This window comes from Corythoichthys intestinalis, chromosome 18 (assembly GCF_030265065.1).
Source record: "Corythoichthys intestinalis isolate RoL2023-P3 chromosome 18, ASM3026506v1, whole genome shotgun sequence".
NCBI classification, from domain to species: Eukaryota; Metazoa; Chordata; class Actinopteri; order Syngnathiformes; family Syngnathidae; genus Corythoichthys; species Corythoichthys intestinalis.
The window spans coordinates 9,438,596-9,463,849 of NC_080412.1; the positions used below are offsets into that span (position 1 = coordinate 9,438,596).

The window sequence follows — 25,254 nt, forward strand, 5'->3', positions numbered from 1 at the left end:
AAAACTTTTTCAACATATATATTTAATCCCCAAAGTTAAATACACTACTGTTTTATTTTTATTTTCATTTATTTATCCCACCCCCCAAAATCTACCGAAACACTTTTTTTCTCCCCAACACCAGAGTGTCAGCTCCCGACTTCCCACGCCACTGATGTGGGTAGCAATTTTATTTTCTATAAAATGGAAAATCAGATTTTGCAGATTTATGAAGTACCTGTAATGGGATTGCTCATAACCTGTCCACGCTGTTAAAGCTATATATATGAAAGACATTAATTGAATTGAATAATTTCAAAAGGTTAATTTGTAATATTATAGATTTCTCATCAAGTATCCAAAGTCACGTTAGCTATTATTCCAGCAAAGCAAGGCTGAGGGCTAACTTTAGCACAAATGTCCCCTCTGTTAGTGTGCACTGTTAGCCTACCCATATATATATTGTATATTTTGGTCATGTCTGGAAGTGAAGTGAGTGAAATGCTGGTATTCATTTGTCTGCGTTTTGGAGAAACTGTAAACATATTCCATGTTTTACTTGGTTTCATACTCATTTTGTTGGTCTAATATCAGTGTGTTTGTGTGTATCTTGTTTAACTCCAGCCACACTTTAAAAGTTCACATTCTAAATGTGAAGGAGTATGAAAAACAGGAGAACTTCTATATCGTGCTTGAAGAGCCTAAATGGTTAAAACGCGGACTCTCTGGTAAGTGTAAACCGTAAATTACAAATGCACAATGTCTGTATGATTACACTTACATGGGTAGAAGGAAAATATTAATAATGGATTTATTATCTCTGTCTAAACAGCATTACTGCTCAATCAGGGTAAGACACATTAAATTGTTGGTTGGGTTGACGAGTGCAGTGTTTCTTTTAGATTTGAAGCTACATTTATGTACACCTAGCTTGGCTAAAAAGAACACGCAGGAAGTCGATGTAGCTTTAGTGGAGGTTGGTAAAGCTGCTGTTACAAGATATTTTGTACTTACAGTCAAAATAATCTACCTACTGTTAAAATGCATGCATTATGTATCATTTATTTCCACAGTATATACTAGGGTGACCATATTTTGATTTCCAAAAAAGAGGACACTCGGCCCGTCCTCGAGATACTTGAATTTTACTTGAAGTTCATTCAAAGATGCCTATATCACTTTAATATATTTAATGGAGTGTGCCTTTAATGTGCCTCCTCCGTGTGGATAGAAAAATTCTGTTTTATTTAAAAAAAAAAACAAAAAAAAAACATCAGCCTATTGCCATATAGTATATATTAAATACTATATGGAAATATTTTTTACTCAACTGGTTACTTAACAGGCTATATTCTTCCTAAAAAAATAATCAAACAATACATTTTTTTAAAAAAAATAATAAAAATGATTAAAATATATGTATATAATACAGACCCATGGAAATGTAGTCCAGTCAATACACACTAGCTATGTGCCAACTCAACATTTTTTATAAATTATTATCACAACAATTGGCGTTGACAAATTGTTATTCCCACTCCATTTTTATTCTCATTCAATATTCTAGATTGCACACAAACAATAACCGAAATAAACTGACAAGCTATTCAACCAGCATGTTTCCAAACGCAGCAGTTCAAAACTACATTGCCCATAATGCCTAGCGCGGCTGAGCTCACTGATAGCTATCCTATTAGTGAGTACCGGGAGCTGAGGCAAAAACAAACTTTGCTATAAAAGTTTACAATCATCGGCAGCGCAACGATGCGACACCAAACGGGATTTTACAGATTATGCCAGTACAAATCTCCGACAGAAGTCAACAGTTGCCATTATATACGTATTTATCGTAAAAAAAAACAAAAAAAAAACAGCTACTTAGAATGTAATACTAACGTTAAATCAAATAAACGAACGCAGAACAATTACAAGACTCATACAATATACTGCATCTCTGTTTACACATATAAACCAATATACAACAGAAGACACATGATCAACATTAACAGGAGATAAATTTACAGAAAGGTGTATGGAGCCACACCTTAGAGCTCATTATTGAACTCCTTACTGTAGTCTGATCTCTCGCCAAACCGTCAACCGTCAGTAGATGGTGATAATTCCCCATAAAACAAAGGGTAAACTGCCAACAAAAAACACGAAGATCTACTCCTTCCCCCGCCCCTACTAGTAGGAGCCATGTCAACACAGCCAGGCGCTTCCCCCCTAGCGCCCGGAGGGATTCTCTTCAAATCGGTCCCGTGAAAAATCATAAAAATCTGACATTTTCACGAATTAATGAAACCCGGCCGGACGCTCCAGAGAGCACATGATAAGAGGACTTGTCCGGGCACGTTTGGTCACCCTAGTATATACTGTAATTGTGTATATTACATATCTGTATGCTGCACAAGACAATTATTGGCATTTTTAACCAGCATCAGGCAGTTTTGCATTGTTGTCAACAACACTTTCATGCTGCTTTTTCCACTTAGCTTTTAGATTTAGCAGAAATAAATTGTACTAAAATAAAAACTTGATAGTGCCCTTGAATTTTGCAGATGCTGCCGCTCTTGAAAGTGCGCTCGTGCACTGACCTTGTCAGAAAATCGGTTGTCAGATTGATATATCCTCTATGTCAATCAAATGACAAATCCTCAAAGGGTGGATCATAGTCTAACGATTTTGTTTTTATTTTTTTAAAGGCCAAATGATATACAGGTAGTCCCCGGGTTACGAACGAGTTCTGTTTCTACGCTGGCGACGTAACCCAGATTTCCATGCAAGTCGAAATGAACCCTTTTAAGTACCCCAAAATCTAAAAATAACTTTCCAAAAACATGTATTATATGTCATTGTCTTCCTCGCCAAGATGTTGGAGCTAAGTGCTAGCTAGACAGCGAACTAAGCTGAAATCTTTCCCGTCTCTCTCTCTCACTCGGCTGCGCGACTTCTATCATGGGAGCAAATACGTTCTTCTTGTTTATAAAATTGCTCTTACTCGCGTGCGGACGTACTTACTGTTTTACGCAGAACAGTCATATTAATAAAATGAAGTTGAAAAAAAAAAAAAAGATACTGTTCAAATGACCAAAAAAAAAAAAAAAACGACTGGAGACAAAATGGCGGACGAGACTCATCGTAAAGTCAAAATCACGTAAATCTGGTACGTCGTAACCCTAGGCCTACAGTGGGGCAAATAAATATTTAGTCAACCACCAATTGTGCAAGTTCTCCTACTTGAAAAGATTAGTAAACCTCAACCATGAGAGACAGAATGTGGAGAAAAAAAACAGAAAATCACATTGTTTGATTTTTAAAGAATTTATTTCCAAATTAGAGTGGAAAATAAGTTTTTGGTCACCTACAAACAAGCAAGATTTCTGGCTGTCAAAGAGGTCGAACTTCTTCTAACGAGGCTCCACTCTTTACCTGTATTAACGGCACCTGTTGTAACTCATTATCGGTATAAAAGACACCTGTCCACAACTTCAGTCAGTCACACTCCAAACTCCACTATGGCCAAGACCAAAGAGCTCGAAGGACACCAGAGACAAAATTGTAGACCTGCACCAGGCTGGGAAGACTGAATCTGCAATAGGTAAAAGGCTTGGTGTAAAGAAATCAACTGTGGGAGCAATTATTAGAAAATGGAAGACATACAAGACCACTGATAATCTTCCTCGATCTGGGGCTCTATGCAAGATCTCACCCCATGGCGTCAAAATGATGACAAGAACGGCGAGCAAAAATCCCAGAACCACACGGGGGGACCTAGTGAATGACCTACAGAGAGCTGGGACCACAGTAACAAAGGCTACTATCAGTTGCACAATGCGCCGCCAGGGACTCAGTCTCCAGATCTCAACCCCATAGAAAGTCTGTGGAGGGAGTTGAAAGTCCGTGTTCCCCAACGACAGCCCCAAAAAATCATTGCTGTAGAGGAGATCTGCATGGAGGAATGAGCCAAAATACCAGCAACAGTGTGTGAAAAGCTTGTGAAGACTTACAGAAAATGTTTGGCCTCCGTTATTGCCAACAAAGGGTACATAACAAACCATTGAGATTAACTTTTGGTATTGACCAAATACTTATTTTCCACCATGATTTGCAAATAAATTCTTTAAAAATCAAACAATGTGATTTTCTGTTTTTTTTCCCACATTCTGTCTTTCATGGTTGAGGTTTACCCATGTTGACAATTACAGGCCTCTCTAATATTTTCAAGAGGGAGAACTTGCACAATTAGGCTACGTTCATACTATACAGGTCTTAATGCACGAATCCAATTTTTTCGTGTTTTTCCGACTCGAGTGAGGCATTAACTTGACGGTCTGAACGTGACAAGTCGCATAGAACTGGACCATTTCAAATCCGATCTGGGTCACTTTCGTATGTGGTTCAAATCCGATCTGGGCCACATTTTTCCAGACTGTCGCAGCGGTCTGTACTGTCCAGTCTCCGGAATCGGAATTCATGCACTAATTACGTCAGCAAACAGCAAGAGGCACGAAGGACGGCAGCGATGCAGGCATTAGCGCCTAGCTTGAACTCTGCTTTTAAGCACGAAGCGGGCTTGACCACAGTCATAAAAAAATAAAATGAAGAAAAGGATAACCCTGTCAATTTTCGATTTTAATTCTGTGCGCCGAATGAGCAATATTTCATTATTGCACACATGGCCGAGTCGGGGCAAACTGACGCACCCACGTCATTTCACGCACACACGTCAAGGCTTATGTGTGTGCGTGTATGCGTTCTATCAGTCCATATAAACTTTGAAAATAAAACTAAACGTGGATTATTAATGTCTGTTATTTGTGTCCTCTTTTTAACGAGCAAAATATGATAATCCCTGGAATGACAGATGACAGCCAACATGTGTGGTCATTTGTTTTGATGCTTCTGCGCATGCGGGTCGTCTTGCTCAGCGCGTGTCGGACTGCGAATTAGTGCGCATGCGTAATACTTGAATGGTCTCAATGGACAAAGGCAGTCTGAACGGTCATGCCAAAAAAACAGATATGACAAAACATCGGATTTGTGAATCCGATTTTTTTCGTGTTTTTCCGACTCGAGTGAGGCATTAACTTGACGGTCTGAACGTGACAAGTCGCATAGAACGGGACCATTTCAAATCCGATCTGGGTCACTTTCGTATATGGTCTAAATCCGATCTGGGCCACATTTTTCCAGACTGTCGCGGCGGTCTGTACTGTCCAGTCCCGCAAATCGGATTTAATGCAGCAATTACGTCATCAAATAGCGAGAGAGTCGTTACCGTAGCGATGCAGCTGTGCGTTATTAGCGCCTAGCTTGCAGTGAACACGGCTTTTGGGTAAGGGCTGGGCTTTACAACAGTCATAAAAAATAAAAATGGGTTGAGGATAAGTGAGCAATATTTCAACATTGCCTACACGGCCGAAAGTCGGGGCAAACGTGTGTGTGACGTGCACGGACAGTGCGTGCATGCTATCGATCCATATAAACTTTGAATATAAGCCTAAACGGGGATTATTTATGTCTGTTATTTGTGTCCTCCTTTTGAAAAGCAAAATATGATATCCCTGGAATGACGGATGACGTGTGTCATTTGTTTTGATGCTTCTGCGCATGCGGGTCTTCTTGGTCAGCGCGTGTCGGACTGCGAATTAGTGCGCATGCGTAATACTTGAACGGTCTCAATGGACAAAGGCAGTCTGAACGGGCACACCAAAAAAACGGATATGACAAAAAATCGGATTCGTGCATTAAGACCTGTAGTATGAACGTAGCCTTTGTGGCTGGCTAAATACTTATTTGACCCACTGTACTTGTATTCACGCAATATGCAGGTGACCAGAATATTTCCATTGACCTAATAGGCACCTCTGCAGTGAGTAATGGAATGTCTGCTTCATCCTTGACAGGCCATCCCACACCTGAAGAGGAAGAAGCCAGGAGAATCTCTGAAATGGGCAAGCCCATTCTAGGAGAACACAGCAGAATAGAGATAATCATAGAAGAGTCCTGTGAGTTTAAGGTTTGTGGGTGGCTGAATATCTTAGAAATAATCAAATGTGCCTTACTTATACAAATTTATGATGATGCTAATAGTAGAGTTGATAACCAAATTAATCATTAATCATTTTATCGCTTTGTAGAATCTATTATTTTTTAATTATAAATGATTGATTAATCACCCCATCTTCTTCCAAAGTCTTTTTCATAATTTTAAACAATTGTTCACCAAAAATTATAATGAAAATCAAGTTGGTTTGATATGAGTCACTAACAACAGGGTACCTTCCCACACATTAGACTCCCAATGGCATGCTTGACCAGGTAAAGTTCCACATGTGTGCAGTTGTAATAGAACATAAATTCCAGTTTCTCATCACACACCTTTGGACATACAGAAAAATCTGTATATTCGAGAGTTTCTTTTCTTAATAATGCATGGATTGAATAATGTGCTCTAAAACTCCAGGGGTGTCAGGGACAGGATACTATATGCATATTGGCATATGTTTGGCAGAGATGGGTAGCAACGTGTTACATTTACTGTTACATTTACTTTAGTAACCTTTTGAGAAAAATGTACTTCTAACAGTAGTTTTACCATACCATACTTTTTACTTTTACTGTAGTAGATTTGTGAAGAAGAAACGCTAATCTTAAGCCACTTCTTTTGGCTAGACTATCGTCATTACATTTTCCCTCTTTATTCTATATTCTACTTTATTTTTGCCAGCAATGCCAACAGCGGCTCAACCAGTTTTACTATGAGACGTTGCAACAATGATCACATGACTCCATTATACGAATCAGACGTAACAATACAGTCACATGACCACACACAAGCCTGCAGTCGAAAGTCCTATGATCACGCCAGCCTGTTGAATCACGTGGTGTCTTTAAAGCCCAGTGAAAAATAAACTATTTCACATGGAGCGCTGACGTCAACATTACTTGAAAGCGCGGATTTCAAATTCTACCAGTTTTTATTTGGCCCCGACAGACCATGGAAAACCGCAGACATGATCATTTTCATTTCATGGTGATAAATATGTTTTCTCCACTATAGGAGACTCTTACTCTTTGGACAGGTGAGCTTTCATTTTTGTAGATTTTTCTAGTTGGAATTCAAAGACTATTGTGTATTTTTTGGGCCTAATGTATAGTACAGTATAATAATAACAGTTATAACAGTTCATATAGATGACGTTGTGCTGGGAAAAAAACAAAAAAATTTAAATTAAATAAATAAATAAATAAAACATACATTGAAAGCAGTTATCTTTATTACTTGAGTATTGCTCTTTTTTTTACTTGCACTTGAGTAATTTTTTTCAGTGATTACTTTTACTTTTACTTGAGTAACATTATTTTGAAGTAACGCTACTTACTTGAGTAAAAGTTTTGTCTTCTCTACCCACCTGTAGACGCGATAGACCCATCAATTAAACCAAAACCCATCTGGACAAGTTGAATCAACCAAGTATCACACTGAACCCTAGTATTCCTGATCTTTGGCACCCCTTCGCTAAACTCTTTGACATTGTCTCTGTGTGTCATTCATCACTCTGTATTCCCTTTTTTTTTTTTTTTTTTAATGGAAATCTTTTAAACTGAGGTGGAAAGACTATTCACACAGATAGTACCAAAGCTACCATGTAAATGTGACTGAACTGTGGTGAAGCTAATACCAAACACTCATTCGGATAGTGTTAATAGAGTTGACCTATCTGCATTATGCATGGTGATTGGCTCAGTGTTACAGCACTATTGCATAATCTCTGTGTAAAAGATGCGAGTGCATGCACACTCTCTGAGTCTCATTATTTACAAGCACCGTAGTTTTCGGACTATAAGGCACACCTTACTATAAGCCGCCACCCACCAAATTTAACATGAAATCAACCTTTGTTCATAGATAAGCAGCAACAGACTATAAGCCGCAGCTGTCCTCACTGTATTCTGGGATATTTACACCAAAAGATATTAACTGGTAACATTTTATTTGATTGATTTATAAGATTGTCAGACCGTCATAATTATTAATGAATGCTTATGACATGTCATTTAGTGTCATTTGGCAAATTATCTTGCTTATGACTGGATGTAAAAGATCCAAACTGGACATACAGTGGTATGAAAAAGTATCTGAACCTTTTGGAATTTCTCACATTTCTGCATAAAATCACTATCAACTGTGAGCTGATCTTTGATGAAAATAAAGTGTCTGCTTTAACTAAAACCACCCAAACATTTATAGGTTTTCATATTTTATGAGGATAGCATGCAAACAATAACAGAAGGGGGAAAAATAAGTAAGTGAACCCTCTACCTAAGGAGACTTAAAGAGCAATTGAAACCAATTTTTACCAAACATTTTAAGTCAGGTGTGTGCCCAATCACTGATGAGTGGTCTAAAGCTGCCCTGCCCACCATAAAACACACACTTGGTAAGAAATGGCTTGATGAGAAGCATTGTCTGATGTGCATCATGGCTCAGTCAAAAGAGCTGTCTGAAGACCTGCGATTAAGGATTGTTGATCTCTATAAAGCTGGGAAAGGATACAAAACCATCTTTAAAAGTTTGGATGTTCATCAATTGACAGTCAGAGAAGTCTACAAACGGAGAGAGTTTGGCAATGTTGCTTCTCTCCCAAGTAGTGGCCGTCCACCAAAGATGACGCCAAGAGTTCAGCGCAGAATACTCAGAGAGGTAAAAAAGAACCCTATACGTGTCTGCTAAAGACTTACAGAAATCACTGGCACATTCCAATATCTCCGTGCACATATCAACTATTTGTAAAACCATGACCAAGAATGGTGATCATGTGAGGAGTCCACGGAGGAAGCCACTGCTGTCGGAAAAAAAATAATAAAACATCGTTGCCCATTTAATGTTCGCAAAATGGCACTTGGAGACTCCAAAGAAGTTTTGGTAAAATATTTTGTGGACTGATAAAACCAAAGTTGAATTGTTTGGGAGTAACAAACAACATCATGTGTGGAGGAAAAATAGAACAGCTCACCAACATCAACACCTCATCCCCACCGTGAAGTATGGTGGAGGGAGCATCATGATGTGGGGCTGTTTTGCTGCCGCAGGACCTAGACAACTTGCAATCATTAATGGAAGAATGAATTCAAAAGTTTATCAGGATGTTGTGCAGGAAAACCTGAGGCCTTCTGTCAGACAGTTGAAGCTAAAAAGATGATGAATGCTGCAACAAACAATGATCCAAAACACAGAAGTAAATCAACTTCAGAATAGTTTCAAAAGAACAAAATACATGTTCTGTAGTGGCCAAGTCAAAGTCCAGACTTGAACCCCGTTGAAATGCTGTGAGATGACCTAAAGACAGCAATTCATGCCAGACATCCCAGAAACCTGACTGAACTACAGCAATTTTACAGAGAACAATGGGCCAAGATTAGTCCTGTTCGATATGCCAGACTGATCTGCAGCTACAGGAAGCATCTGATTAAATTGCTGCCAAAAGGGGGGGGGGCAAGAAATATTAAATTTGATGGTGCACTTACTTATTTCCCCCCTTCTGTAATTGTTTGCATACTATCCTCATTAAAATATGGAAACCTATAAATATTTTGGTTGTTTTAGTTAAAGCAGACACTGTTTTTTCATCTGTGTGATTTTGACAAAGATCAGATCACTTTTGATGGTGATTTTATGCAGAAATGTGAGAAATTCCAGAAGGTTCAGATACTTTTTCATACAACTGTAAATGGAGTTAGTGACAAAATTTGCCAGATGACACTTAATGACATCTGTCATAAGCATTCACTAATGCCCATGACAGTGTCATGTCATAATTATGATGATCTTATGACAGTCTTATGATGCCGTTGTCAAGTGAAGAGTCACCTATTCATCCAAATGAATCAACAAATAAGACATACTGGACTATAAGCTGCAGGATTCAAAATGAGGGGAAAAAATAACGGCTTATTTTCCGAACATTACGGTACTTAAATGTTGTTTTGTTTCTCTTGCAGTAAATTAAAATGCAAATAAAAAAATGGTGTTAGTGGATTTTGTTTATCGTTTTGAAATGAATACACATTTTTCAGAATGAACTGTAATAATCTTCATCCTAAACTGGCCTATTTCATCTGACAGAATACCGTGGATAAACTCCTTAAAGATACAAATCTGGCAGCTGTGATTGGATCTCGTTCATGGAGGGAGCAGTTCATTGAAGCTGTCACAGTCAGCGCAGGTCAGTAATGATCATAAAAAGTAGAGCTGCACCAAAAATTCAACGGCTAAAAGTTTGTGACTAAAAATGTGTTTTGGTTTTGGCCTGAAATGCTTTTTTTTACTGAAACTGAAAGTTCTGTTGGTGAAGCATTAGGTGTGTAATGGTGCACGGAAGTCTGTCAACTTTGACAGATGCGTTTTGAGGTTTCATGCAAGGGCGTAGGTTTGGTCTCAACATTGGTAGGGGAAGATATAACAGCATAACCTGCATGTACACTTTTTGCTGGGGACGGGACATTATTAAGACCAAAAAGGTGAACAGGGGTCAGGGCTACATTTCTCACGATTATGAACCTAATTAATTGATAGGCTAAATCAGGGGTGCTTATCACATCAATCGCAATGCTTGTGTGAGTATCTCGCGGCATCACTTATGCCAGTACTTCTCAAATAGTGGGGCGCGCCCCCCTGGGGGGGCGCAGAGCGATGCCAGGGGGGGCGCGTGTGACCTCGGGGAACATGCTTTTTTTTTTTTTTCTGCCGTACTGGAATAAAGTGTACTTGCGCATCCACTCAGTGGGTGGCAGTGGCGCTCTCATTTTCAGAGTGCGTGCAGTATTTTTGAACTAAGGAAGAGCACTCATCACACAGAAAACAAATATGAAGAGCAGTGCGCCGCCGCCATTTTCGAAAGCCGTTTTCCGACCGGACTCACTCACGCAGCGACCCACTGTCTTGTCCGGTTCTCACGCCGCCGCCCGATAAGTGCCATTTTCGGCTTGGGATCGTCACGACGACCGCCCTCACCTACGGTTCTACCTCGGCCGCCGAGAATGCGCTTTGTTCGTGCCGTTTGCCTTTTAGCTTTGACTTTTAATACTGTGGGTGATGAGGAAAGACTGTTTACTGTGTCTAAAAATAATTATAGCGGACCGCCAGAAGCCAAATCAATTAAGACGCCACTTAGACATTCGACCCCAATCTCATTGATAAGCCGCTTGATTGTTTTTCAGCGAAAACGTGCCGAATATTGCCAACAATAGTCCTGCTTTGTCAGTGTTATATCAGTAAACCAGTGAGCATTGTTAGCATGTTCATTGCAAAATGACTCCACACCATTGCAAAGGAGGTAATACTGAGTGTGAGCAGCAAAAATAAAAACTGTCCTTCTGTCCAAGGACACTCTTTTTTTCCTTTATTCATTTTTGTTTTTTCGGTCAAATTTTTTGGCATATTGTCCTCATGAGTGAATGTTTCTAATCAATTTGAATTTGTTATTATTTACTGATTTTATTACATTTTATTTTTCTGTATCAAATGGTCAAAAATGTACCTTGAGTGTATTTTTACAGTTTGAATGTGACTTTTTTTTTTTTTAATTCAGGCAAATTGATGCACGTCAAGTCTTCTCTGTTCCAAACAAAACAATGTTAATAAAGTTATACTTTATTATAAGTTGATCTATGTTACTTTTTTTCTTTATTAGAAAAAAAGGACACAATATTAGGCAGATGCGTATTTATAATAGTAATTTTATAGACAAATAATACTATTTACAGTGGCGGCAGAGAGTTTGGGGGGGCGCGAAACATTTACGTCTTGCTTGGGGGGGCGTAGCAGAAAATAATTGAGAAGCACTGGCTTATGCCATAGACTCCACCATCTGTTGACAAGACAACTCCAGAGACTTTGCGCCACGTCTTCCCGTAGGGGGCCGACCCATAGAGCATTGAGGTGGCCTTCACTATTCACTGTGATAAACTCAAACACACGCTGTGTTCTAATGCCGGATTTAGGTGGAAATAGGACGAAGGTTTTACTGCATACAAGCAGGCAGGAGTGTCTCAAGAGTGATTTGGTCGAGGATTTAAGGTAATTAAATTTTTCGCACCATGCATGCACTTTGAAACGTTGTTAATACAATGAAATAAATGGGAAAAAATTAGCTTAACTTTAGCTTGAAATATCTACGTAAAATGGATGATAACTGTCGGTTTTTTGCTTTTAACCAAGTGTCTAGACTGTTTTGCGTTCGTATCTACAGAAATTCCGTGATTTGGGTATTCATTTGCAAGAATTTTCAACTTATAAAGCTCTTTGTTCCGTGACGGCCACCATGTTGGATTAAACAATACCTCAACTTTGGCTTGAAATTTTTACGTAAAATGAATGATAACTGCCCGTTTTTTTTTCTTTTAACCAAGTGTCTAGACTATTTTACGTTAATATCTACAGAAATTCAGTGATTTAAGCATTTATTTGCAAGAATTTTTAACTTAAAAAGCTCGTTTTGTGACGGCCGCCATGTTGGATTAAACAATACCCTAACTTTGGCTTGAAATATTTCCGTAAAATGAACAATAACTGCCGTTATTTTTTACTTTTAACCAAGAATCTAGACCAGGCATGTCCAAAGTCCGGCCTGGGGGCCAAATTCGGTACGTGATTCATCCGGCCCCAGCCTCTGTCATAAAATCAATAACGTCTGGCCCGCACACACTTAATAAATTGATCAGCAGTACTGCTATCAGCATATGAAGTAGCTTACACACTAAATGCTGCTCATTTACCCACTAAAAGGCAGCATCATTCTCAGCAACATTACCCCGTATGACTTTTCCAATTTTCTAAAATGGCGACAATCAACAAAAAAAAGTTGACTGCGACAGCCAACACTTCAAGGATAGGTGGAAATTGGACTATTTCCTCACTAAAATACTCAACAACTGTGTCCGCCTCATTTGCAAAGAGACAGTCGCTGTTTTTAAAGAGTTCAATCTGAGGCGATATTACCAAACAAGACACGCTGATTTACGACAATATTACAGGGAAGATACGCAGCGAGAAATTCAAGCAACTTGAAGCTAGTTTAATTTTACAGCAGCAGTATTTTGCAAAAGCCCGAGAGTCGAAAGAGAGCGCCACAAAGGCTAGTTGCGAGATTGTTGAAATTATTCATTAGAAAAACAATAAAGCAAATGTGACACACAAATTGGGTTGCTAAAATTTGCTTAAATATATTGTTCTACGTAAAGGACGTCAGCCATGGTCGGCCCCCCCCCCCCCCCACATTTTTACCACAGCAAATCTGGCCCCCTTTGCAAAACGTTTGGACACCCCTGATCTAGACTGTTTTATGTTCACATCTATAGAAAATCCACAATTTAAGCATTTATTTGCAAAAACTTAAAAATCTCTTTGTTTTGTGATGGCTGCCATGTTGGATTTTGTATCTCTACACAAAAGCGGAATTCAACCTAAATAAGTTGTGATTGTATATAGAAAAATGCAAATTATGCTTTTTGTTGAGTAAAATTAAGATGATTCTGCATGCTTCCCTCAAGTATTACATAAGTTTCTGATGTGAAAATTGAGTGATTTATTAGCCATTGAAAAAAAGCACTAAATTTAAAAAAAAAAAAAAAAAACATTAAGTTGCTATTTTGATCAAACACCTATATGATATAATAAATATTGCTATTAATCTTGAAAATATGGGTGATTAACTCTGCATTTGGTGATTTTTGTGCATCTAGCGTAAAATTTGGGAATTCTATAGCAATTTCAAGTTTTGTCATACTTGCATAAAAAAATAATCGGGATTTTATTAAGGAACGACTTTGAATTTTTTGATGTCGCTGTTCATGGAGACTCATATATGCCTAAGGGAGGTGTCTGTTTTAGGTCGCTAGCGGCTTTGGTTTTGAAATGGAAGTTGAATTTTTGGGGAGTAACACACAACATCATGTATAGAGGAAAAATGGAACAGCTCACCAACATCTCATCCCCACCATGAAACATGGTGGAGGGAGCATCATGATTTGGGGCTGTTTGGCTACTTCAGGGCCTGGACAACTTGCAATCATTAATGGAAGAATGAATTCAAAAGTTTATCAGGATGTGTTGTAGAAAAACCTGAGGCTGTCTGTCAGACAGTTGAAGCTAAAAAGAAGATGGATGCTGCAACAAGACAATGATCCAGAACACAGAAGTTAAATCAACTCCAGAATGGTTTCAGAAGAACAAAATACACGTTCGGGAGTGGCCAAGTCAAAGTCCAGACTAACCCTAAAACCCACTGAGATGCTGATGGATGACCTATAGACAGCGATTTACTCATCCCAGGAACCTGACTGAACTACAGAAGTTTTGTGGAGAAGAATGGGTCAAGATTAGTCCTGATTGATGTGCCAGACTGATCTGCAGCTACAGGAAGTGTCTGGTTGCAGTTATTGCTGCCAAAGGGGAGGGCCACAAAATATTAAATGTGATGGTTCACTTATTTTTTCGCCTCCTGTCATTGTTTGCTTTTCATCCTCATTAAAATATGAACGCCTATAAATGTTTGGGTGGTTTTAGTTAAAGCAGACACTGTATTTTCCTCTGTGTGATTTTCACAAAGATCAGATCACATTTGATGGTGATTTTGTGCAGAAATGTGAGAAATTCCAGATACTTTTTCATACTACTGTACCCTGTTCTAATTTAACGGTAACGTGATAATGTATTCTCGTTCATGTTCCTTATTTATTGAGTTTTATTGGTCTTCTTGCCACGTAGAGGGTGACATACTTTTTTCTGTTTGACAGGGGATAGAGATGATGAGGGACAAGATCAGCCAATGCCGAACTGCTTTGACTATTTCATGCATATTTTGAGCATTTTTTGGAAGATTCTCTTTGCTTGTGTCCCACCAACTGAGTACTGGAATGGATGGGCTTGTTTTGTCGTGTCAATATCGGTTATTGGGATATTAACAGCCATTATTGGAGACCTTGCGTCCCATTTCGGCTGCACAGTTGGCTTGAGAGACACTGTCACTGCGGTGGTATTTGTGGCCCTGGGTACTTCACTTCCTGGTAAGTATGGCATGCTGTATGTTCAGTACATTGTAATTTTAGTATCAAATGTTCAGTATGTGTGCTAATTGACTCTTAATCCACAGATACCTTTGCCAGTAAAGTGGCTGCAATTCAGGACCAATATGCAGACGCATCAGTCGGAAACGTAACTGGAAGCAATGCTGTCAATGTGTTCTTAGGTATTGGTGTAGCTTGGTCTGTGGCTGCAATCTATTGGGAAGTCCAAGGGGGAGTTTTTCGAGTGGATGTTGGCTCACTGGCCTTCTCGGTCACACTCTTCACCATTTTTGCCTTCTTCACAATGGGAGTGTTGATGATCCGCCGAAAGCCTTCTATTGGCGGTGAATTGGGAGGCCAACGGATCCCTAAAATGCTAACATCACTAATTCTCTTAGGACTGTGGTTCCTTTACATTCTGTTCTCTAGTTTGGAGGCCTACTGCCATATAAAAGGCTTCTGAGAAAACATATTCTGGGACAGTAATTGCACAATGATAGAGTATTCTTTCGGAAAGAATGAATTGCTCCTTCTGCCATGCTATAAAATAACACGCTTGGACGTGTATGTTTGCATGTTACGTGCAGAAGAATTGATTGTATTAGTACTGAGCAGTCAATAAACTCAATAGCTACAGTGTTAATTTAAACAGAAGGAAATAGTGGACGTTTATTTTTTTTTTGTCAAAATGAATTTCACACTGACTTCATAATCCTGTATGTTTCAAACTATAGTAGATTTCTTTTTAATCCTTATGTTTATTGTGCTTATAAAGATGAAGGTTTATACTTTGTACGATTATTTTCCAATAGGCCAAGGCACTTGCAAGGCAAGGCATTTGAAAGACTCTCAAGGCTGCCTCCCTCAGAAAACTGACTCAGAAATTGGATATATATCTGGTAAGACTATATGTTGCTGACGTTATGTAGCATTGATAGTTGAACAAAGATATATTATTTGTTGTAAATTAGTTAAACAGGAAAATAACAGTGTGTGTGGGGAGTGGGGGGGTCAATTGCGGCCCACTGTTCAGTGTCCCCCCCCCCACTTGACACCTAAGTTAAGAGTTTTTGTGTGGCCTGAAGTTTGTTTGTTTGTCTTTTTAAATGACTTACAATACAAGCTAGCATAGTGAAAGTTCATGACATGAATTTTAGCAAAAGTCAATAGACAACAGGCACTTGATTACAACATGATTCCAACATGACAGCAGGTAGAATGAAAATATATCATGTCACACAGTCAAATCTTTCTCATAACAACCCCAGGAAGAGAAAGGAAACAAGAAAAGTGGAAGACAAAATGTTTTTTCAGTTGAGTACCAGGGCATCCCAATCCCGGTGTGTATTATTTTAAATCGGAGGTGGGTAGTACGCCTTACATTTGCTTTGTTACATTTACATGAGTAAGTTTTTGAGATTAATTTGTAAGAGTGGTCATAGACTTCATAATATATTGACGGGGCGCGGGGCCGATTAATAGGGGGCCTTCTTTGTTGGCGTGGTCGTCAAAGCTGACCGAGTGGAATCACAGACAAAGAGGTTTTTCCGTTAAAAATCTTGTGAATAAATGTTTAAATCCCTCTTAATAGATATGGACGTAAAACAGTCTCGATTATTGGTTAAAAGCAAAAAAAAAAAAAAAAAAACGTGCAGTTAGCATTTATTTTACAAAGTATGCTGCTAGTCAGTAAGCAAATGTAGCGGCCGCCTTATGAAAACAAAGAAGTTTTTCCGTTAAAGTCTTGTGAATAAATGCTTAAATCCCTGAATTCTTTATAGAGATGGATGTAAAACAGTCACGATTCTTGGTTAAAAGCAAAAAAAAAAAAAGTGCAGTTAGCATTTATTTTACTTAAATATCGCGAACTATGACACCAATGCGGTAGCGGCTAATTTCTCCCATTGATTTTTTTCACAACGTTTCAAAATGCATCCATGGTAAGATAAATATAATAATTACCTTGAATCCTCGAACAAATCACAGACAATCCTTCCTGTTTGTATGAGGTACAGCTTTCGTACCTTTTCAACCTAAATCCGGCGTTGGATCTTTGCATGTGTTTTGAGCATAACTGCGACCGACTTCGACCCACTGAAGCGAAGTGTAGGATGGCCCCCTACTTGAAGGCGTGGCGCAGTGTCTGGGGAATGTGTCCCGTCAATATAATTATGAAGTCTCTGGAGTAGTTTTAGCACACCATACCATCTACTTTTCTTTGAGTAGATTTGTGAAGAAGAAATGCTACCCTAACTCTGCTACTTTGGGCTACACAAGAGTCGCTACATTTACCTCTTTATTCTACATATTAGATGTTGCGTTATTTTTGCCAGAAATGCCACAGTGGCTCGACCAATTTCATCAATGAGACGTCTTAACAATAATCACATGACTCCATTATGCCAGTCAGATGTCAACATGCAGTCACATGACCCCTCGCAAGCTTGCAGTTAGAGGTCCATTGATCACGTGGGCCATTTCAATCACTTGCACGTTATAAAAAATGAACTGTTTGATATAGAGAGCTGCTGTTAACATAATTTTCGTCTTAGTCTTTTGGATGAAAATACTTATTATTCTTAATCATATTTTAGTCATTTCAAAATGTGTTCGTCTTCGTCTTGTTTTAGTGAACGACAAATTTCAATTTTTAGTCGACAATTCTCAAAATGTTTTCGCCTATAAACTTCAAAAGTTTTAGTCTATGAATAAATAAATAAAAGCTTTCCAACAATTTCGAATGAACATAACTGGAGTCTACAAGGACATCACCATTTTCATTATGGTAATACACACTCAGCAGGAAAACCACATTATTTGCAATTAATTAAACTCACCTGGACTCCATGAACTGTATGTAAAATGTTTTCCAAGAGTTTAAGAAGACACCGAGTCACCGCGCTAAATGCTAATGCTAATTCTATGCTAACGCGAACGCTATGCTAACGCTACAAGTTTAGATCAGGAGTCCCCAAACTACGGCCCGCGGGCTCGTGGCCACATTTGATCCGGCCCCTGAACCCAAAAAAATAATTTTTTTTTTTCAATTTTCTGGCTTTTTTTCTGTGAAGAACCCAGAGAGGGTTATTTATTTAATTATATTATCTATTTAATTAATAGTGTTATTATTATATTATTTTTATTTTATTTACATTTGTTCCATGAAGAATCCAGAAAGAGTTATTTGATTGTGGCTTTCTGAAAAACAACACATTTTTACATTTAGGCACTCCTGCAATCGTCACACCTTTTCTGTTACAAACTCACCCAGCCCTTCATCAGAGAAGGGAGAAGTTATGTGGCCCTACAGGAAAAAGTTTGGGGACCCCTGGTTTAGAGTGTGATGATCACTCCGTACCAAGGGCGTAGGTTTGGTCTCAACATTGATAGGGACGCTATAACAGCATAACCTGAATGTACACTTTTTGCTGGGGACAGGACATTAATAAGACCAAACAGATTGGGTACAGTTCTCAAATATATCTCAAATATAGCTGGTTCCTAAGTAAAAATGAAAGAAGGTTAAAATAAAATTATTTTCATGGGAGAAAGTCATTTTTCAAAATGCTTGCTTCATATAAAGGAAATTTACAGTGGTTGTGTTTTTTTTTGGGGGGGGGGGTTTAAAAAAATGTGCATCGGCTGAGAACAAAAATATTTTTTAATGATAACAGATAGAAAATACATTTTAATTAGGGAATAAATGCAGAAAATGCACAGTTGGATTAACGTTAACAGTAGAAAACGTACAGGAAGACACCTCACTAAACAGCTTTCTACTCGAGTTTTACAGGCTAGCAAGTTCACACGGTTTAATGTTATGCTAACTCTGATGCAGGTGGGACTTTCAGTTACAAAATTAGTGGCGTGTTCCCCACCTTCACAACAATGACGTCTTTTTACATTACTTGGCTGCTGCTGGCTGAAAAAAAAACCTTCTAATATCCCTCCTCTTCAAAGGGGGCGGAGGAGGTGGCATGTCGACATGTATTTATGTTGGGATTGTGTGAATGTGGGGGTTCAAGTCATCAGCCAATCAAACGTGCGTTTGAAGGGGAAAAAAATGGACCAGCAAATTCAAGTGAAGGGGTAAATGTAAGTCTGAACATAATGTAGGATCAATTCTATCCTTACAATTTATGGGAAGACAATCTAAATTACCTATATAAGTTAACTCATTATATAATGCAAATAAGGTTGCTTAAAAGTCGGTGGGGACAATTTCAGCATCCCTAAAAGTTGGTAGTGTTATGTCCCTACCGTCCCTACGCAAACCTACGCCCTTGCTCAGCACAGACCTTTAAAGGCTAAAACAATATGGCATATCTAGCCAAGATAAGAAAGCAAAACTTACCAAGGAGCACCTGACATGTTTCACAAAATGAGCCTGGAATGGGCACTGACTTACGTTGGTGTGTAAGCGTGCGTGTGTTTAGGAGGCGCAGCACGTCATATGATTGATACGACCAAACACTGCTAAATGCGTTCTAACTACACATACAATAAGAAAATATCACAAATTGTGAATTTATGGTGGAAACTATGGCGAATTTTCCTCTCGTTCTTGTGTTGTCAGACGACAACTGGCATCCATCTTGTTATGTTTTAGTCTCCCAAGACATGTTTTCAGCGCGACATCGTCATGAAAAAAATTGTTCGTTGACGAAATATTTTCGTTATCGTCATCGTTGACGAACACAAAACTGTTTGGCAGCTATTATTGTTTGAATTTCATGGTTGGAAATATCTTTCTCCAATAGAGGACACTCATGCTCTTTAGACGGGTGATGTTTCATTTCTATAGATTTTTCTCATCGGAATTCAATACTTTTTGTGTAATTTTTTGGGCCTGATATTATTTTGAAGTGACACTACTCTTACTTGTTTTTAGCTGTGCTACCCACCTCTGCTGTAAATGCACAAAGTTGCAATGCACAAGAATTATAAGATGTCAATAATTAACTAAACATGATGATGAATATGTAAAATAGAGGGAGAGAGGATCAACAGTTTGTGTGTTCATGTTATCAACTGTTATTCATAAAGATAGGATTACTCTTTTTGAGAGGGGTATAAAAATCAGTTTAGGAGATCATCTGCTAAAGTACAAAAATATATGAAATCTGTGATTGTCAATGCAAAATGTGTCATTGTTGGCTCCACCAACTCAAACCAATTTGATTGTTTTTTCCACAATAACCAAATGTATAATGAAGGTATATAAATGACAAAGAAATGTATTTAGACTGCTAGTCAGTTTGAATGTTTTCAAATGATAATTCACCTTCCAAATCATACATTTTTGTAACAAATGTAATTCCATCTATTGTACTGTATTTATAATTGTATTGTAAACTAATAGACAAAACAGCAATATAATTTATTTTATGTAATAAATATATTTGAATTTAAATGTCTGTTTTTGTCCCCATTGGTTCCACCATCTGATGATTCTGCCAGCGATGCTAAATGACTTCCATCTGGTGGAACAGACTTTGCAGTACTTCTGTTGAATGTTTTGTATAAAGATTTTAGGAAGGTGACCAATGTTATCACTTTCTCGCTAGATTAACGCATTGTTTAATGGATACAAGAGTAGGTCATGTGATTATTTGAAATTGAAATATGTAATTAGTTTAAATGAAAGAGGAAAAAGAACTAATGAAAAAGTACAGTGCCTTGCAAAAGTATTCGGCCCCCTTGAATCTTGCAACCTTTCGCCACATTTCAGGCTTCAAACATAAAGATATGAAATTTAATTTTTATTGTCAAGAATCAACAACAAGTGGGACACAATCGTGAAGTGGAACAACATTTATTGGATAATTTAAACTTTTTTAACAAATACTGAAAAGTGGGGCGTGCAATATTATTCGGCCCCTTTACTTTCAGTGCAGCAAACTCACTCCAGAAGTTCAGTGAGGATCTCTGAATGATCCAATGTTGTCCTAAATGACCGATGATGATAAATAGAATCCACCTGTGTGTATTCTAGTCTCCGTATAAATGCACCTGCTCTGTGATAGTCTCAGGGTTCTGTTTAAAGTGCAGAGAGCATTATGAAAACCAAGGAACACACCAGGCAGGTCCGAGATACTGTTGTGGAGAAGTTTAAAGCCGGATTTGGATACAAAAAGATTTCCCAAGCTTTAAACATCTCAAGGAGCACTGTGCAAGCCATCATATTGAAATGGAAGGAGCATCAGACCACTGCAAATCTACCAAGACCCGGCCGTCCTTCCAAACTTTCTTCTCAAACAAGGAGAAAACTGATCAGAGATGCAGCCAAGAGGCCCATGATCACTCTGGATGAACTGCAGAGATCTACAGCTGAGGTGGGAGAGTCTGTCCATAGGACAACAATCAGTCGTACACTGCACAAATCTGGCCTATATGGAAGAGTGGCAAGAAGAAAGCCATTTCTCAAAGATATCCATAAAAAGTCTCGTTTAAAGTTTGCCACAAGCCACCTGGGAGACACACCAAACATGTGGATGAAGGTGCTCTGGTCAGATGAAACCAAAATTGAACTTTTTGGCCACAATGCAAAACGATATGTTTGGCGTAAAAGCAACACAGCTCATCACCCTGATCACACAATCCCCACTGTCAAACATGGTGGTGGCAGCATCATGGTTTGGGCCTGCTTTTCTTCAGCAGGGACAGGGAAGATGGTTAAAATTGACGGGAAGATGGATGCAGCCAAATACAGGAACATTCTGGAAGAAAACCTGTTGGTATCTGCACAAGACCTGAGACTGGGACGGAGATTTATCTTCCAACAGGACAATGATCCAAAACATAAAGGCAAATCTACAATGGAATGGTTCAAAAATAAACGTATCCAGGTGTTAGAATGGCCAAGTCAAAGTCCAGACCTGAATCCAATCGAGAATCTGTGGAAAGAGCTGAAGACTGCTGTTCACAAACACTCTCCATCCAACCTCACTGAGCTCGAGCTGTTTTGCAAGGAAGAATGGGCAAGAATGTCAGTCTCTCGATGTGCAAAACTGATAGAAACATACCCCAAGCGACTTGCAGCTGTAATTGGAGCAAAAGGTGGCGCTACAAAGTATTAACGCAAGGGGGCCGAATAATATTGCACGCCCCACTTTTCAGTTTTTTATTTGTTAAAAAAGTTTAAATTATCCAATAAATTTTGTTCCACTTCACGATTGTGTCCCACTTGTTGTTGATTCTTGACAAAAAATTAAAATTTTATATCTTGATGTTTGAAGCCTGAAATGTGGCGAAAGGTTGCAAGGTTCAAGGGGGCCGAATACTTTTGCAAGGCACTGTATCATACCATTAAGAAACCAACCATGGGCACACATTTCATTCCACATTTCCGCTATGTTAATGTTTCCCAACGTTTATTCAGTCAAGGTGCCTATTTTACATTGGATATAATCTGATGAAAGATTTATTTATTTTGTAGTAAATAAATGATTTTGGGATAAATAAACTCAGAACGATTATCACAGTTCAACTGATGATGTCTCATGGTACACTAACAGGGTTAAATCACTACTATGTGACTAAGAAGAGTTCAGACATGGGGAAGACTGTCGATCTGACAGGATTTTCTTATTTTCTGATTAATACTAAGAGGAAAAGTGGCTGGATATGCTGGAACATCTGTAACAAGTATGTAATAGAAGTGCACAGATCCCAATGGGCCACGCCACAGAAGAGAACAACAAGGCCAAGGTTCTGTGGGACTTCAGCTTCCAGACTGACAAACAGCTTGAGGCAAACCAACTGGACATCATTTTGGTGGACAAAGAGTAGAAGAGAGTGACGGAGATGTGGCAATGCCAGCTGACGACAACATAGGGAAAAAGGAACACGTGAAGGTGGAGAAGTACTAAGGGCTGAAAGAACAGTTGGAGTGGATGTGGAAGGTGAAGCCTAGCGTGGTTTCCATGTTAGTTGGAGCACTCGGGGCAGTAACCCTCAGGCTCGGAGAATGGCTCCAGCAGATTTTAGGAAGAACATTTGAAACCTCAGTCCAGAAGAGTGCAGTCATAAGAATAGCAAAGATACTGTGCAGAACCCTCAAACTTCCAGGCCTCTGGTAGGGGACCCGAGCTTGAGGATGACACAGATACCATGCCACGAGGGGTGAGAGGCATAGGCGGAGTTTGACTTTTGGGGCAGGAGGAGGCACAACATGTTGATGACCGCGAAACGCAGTGTGAGCAATAAATTTAACTTACAAGAATATTTGTAATAATAAGTTGACAATGAGCGTTTTTTGTTTCCTATCATTCTTGAGAGGAATTCCAAATCAGGCTGCTTAGGCAATACTTTCCGGCAAGATCATCATCCATTGAATACGGTACGCCCGCCGGTGTCGTGCCAATGTCGTTACCCCAGTCAAAAATTGTATCCCCTGGGCGGAGCCATATGGAGGTAGATTTGTGTCTTTATTATTCAATCAAAAAAAAAAGTTGCTTCTATAAAAATATATATTTTCAATCCCAAAAAAAGTCGCTTCAATAAAAATAAAGTGTTTGAAAGCAAAAATAAATTTGAAACTCAAAAAATAAAAATTCTATTTTTCTTCGATTGATTTTTTTTTTTTTTTAATGAAGCAACTTTTTTGATTGAAGTAATGTTGAATTGTGTTTGGGCAACATTTTGGCTAGGACGTTTTGTCTTTGTTATTCATTCAAAAAGTTGCTTCGAAAAAATATATTTCAAAAAGAAAAATCACTTCAATCAAAAAAAAAAAAAAGAAAAATTTCAATCATAGAAAACGTTTTAATATTTGAGATTGAAAAATTTACCATTTGAACACTTAATTTTTCATTGAAAAAGTTTTTTTTCTTTTTTCTTTCTTTGAATGAAGCAATCTTTTTTGTGTTTGGGCCATATTGTGAGTAGGAAAGTTGTGTCTAAATCATTCAATCCCCCCCAAAAAGTTGCTTCAATCAAAAGCAAAGAAAAAATTCATTTGTAAAATAAAATTGCCTTCCCCTAATTTTTTTATTATTTTGAAAATTATATGCAAAGCAAATGACCGTCAAAGGTGCTATTCACATGATCTGTTCGAAAAATAATTTTAACCCATTATAAAGATTTTTTTTTTTGTTAATTTCACTCATTTTTGTTGCAGTTTTATTGCTTTACAACTTTTATATATGTGTAGGAAAGTCAATTTCATGCAATGACACCTTTCGGCCACCGGGGGGGGCTGTCCCGCCCTTAAAATCCGCTTATGGTGAGAGGGACTTTTTTTTTTTTTTTTAATGTATGTATACATAGGGTTTTATTGTATTTTTATACACAGTGGCAGTTTTAGGGGTGGGGCCACAGGGGCACTGGCCCCAGCACTAATTTGAATTGTCCCTGAAGTGTTCCCATTTTAGCACAAAGCATGGCAATCGGCACATCCTTCTTTTATGAACTGAAAGAGAATGAGATAATATTGTTTCTAGAGTATGTTAAAGGTGCACAATGTAGGACTGTAGGCCAAAAAATGGTACTGCAACTACATCAAATTATTGACTAGCACAAAATACCCTCCCCCTTCGGGTTGCAGAATACCACTTCACGCTGGAGAACCTGCAGGAAAAGCTTTAAGTGGCAAGCGATTAGTCCTCTGCAAAAGTTACATTACAGGCTGTTCCAAAATGGTTGACCCCATTCTAAATGCCCACATCTCGGAAACTACTTGATGGATCTTGATGAAACTAAATTCACTTTATGTTGAAGGTCATAAGTTTTATTGGTTAAATTTACAAAGAAAAGTACAAATATTTGTTGGTTCTCTGACAGATTTTCATAAATGTTCAATATGAGGGCCGCCTGTGATTCTGCACACGTCGAGTCGGTATTCGAGCTCGTGCCAAACTCGCTGTAGCATGTCTTCGGTAACAGTTTCCAGTGCAGCTGTAATCCTCAGTTATGTTGTTTAGTTGGTGCCTTCTTTGCAAAATTTGTGAAGAAGGCACGCTGCACTGTCTTCGGTGACTGAGTCCATGCATACTCTAACACGCAAAATGCCTTTTCTTTTGAACGGCATTTCTTAACCTGAAAAGATAGAAATGCCAAACGTTACGTAGAAAAACTTGAAATGTTTCTATGCAAGCTGTAAAAATTTGAGGTCATTCCAACGAAAATTGTCAAAATTATTGGCCTACGAAATGGGGTCAAACATTTTGGAACACACTGTATATTTTATTTATGATGACAGTG

General features: G+C 38.5%; 1 protein-coding gene across 5 annotated transcripts in view; it reads left to right on the forward strand.

Moving 5' to 3' along the window:
- slc8a2a (solute carrier family 8 member 2a) overlaps nucleotides 1-20,443 on the forward strand; it is a 61,852-nt gene extending 41,409 nt beyond the window's left edge. For 3 of the 5 annotated variants that reach the window (XM_057820671.1, XM_057820670.1, XM_057820672.1), the window contains 6 exons: nucleotides 604-707; nucleotides 812-829; nucleotides 5,889-6,001; nucleotides 10,112-10,211; nucleotides 14,782-15,051; nucleotides 15,138-20,443. In XM_057820671.1, the coding sequence (XP_057676654.1) occupies nucleotides 604-707; nucleotides 812-829; nucleotides 5,889-6,001; nucleotides 10,112-10,211; nucleotides 14,782-15,051; nucleotides 15,138-15,514 (982 nt within the window). In that variant the 3' untranslated portion in view covers nucleotides 15,515-20,443. Of the gene's footprint in view, nucleotides 1-603; nucleotides 708-811; nucleotides 830-5,888; nucleotides 6,002-10,111; nucleotides 10,212-14,781; nucleotides 15,052-15,137 lie in introns of those variants that run through there. The other 2 variants (XR_009061320.1, XM_057820673.1) reach the window with 2 other exon arrangements.
- The last annotated feature ends 4,811 nt before the right edge of the window (nucleotides 20,444-25,254 follow it).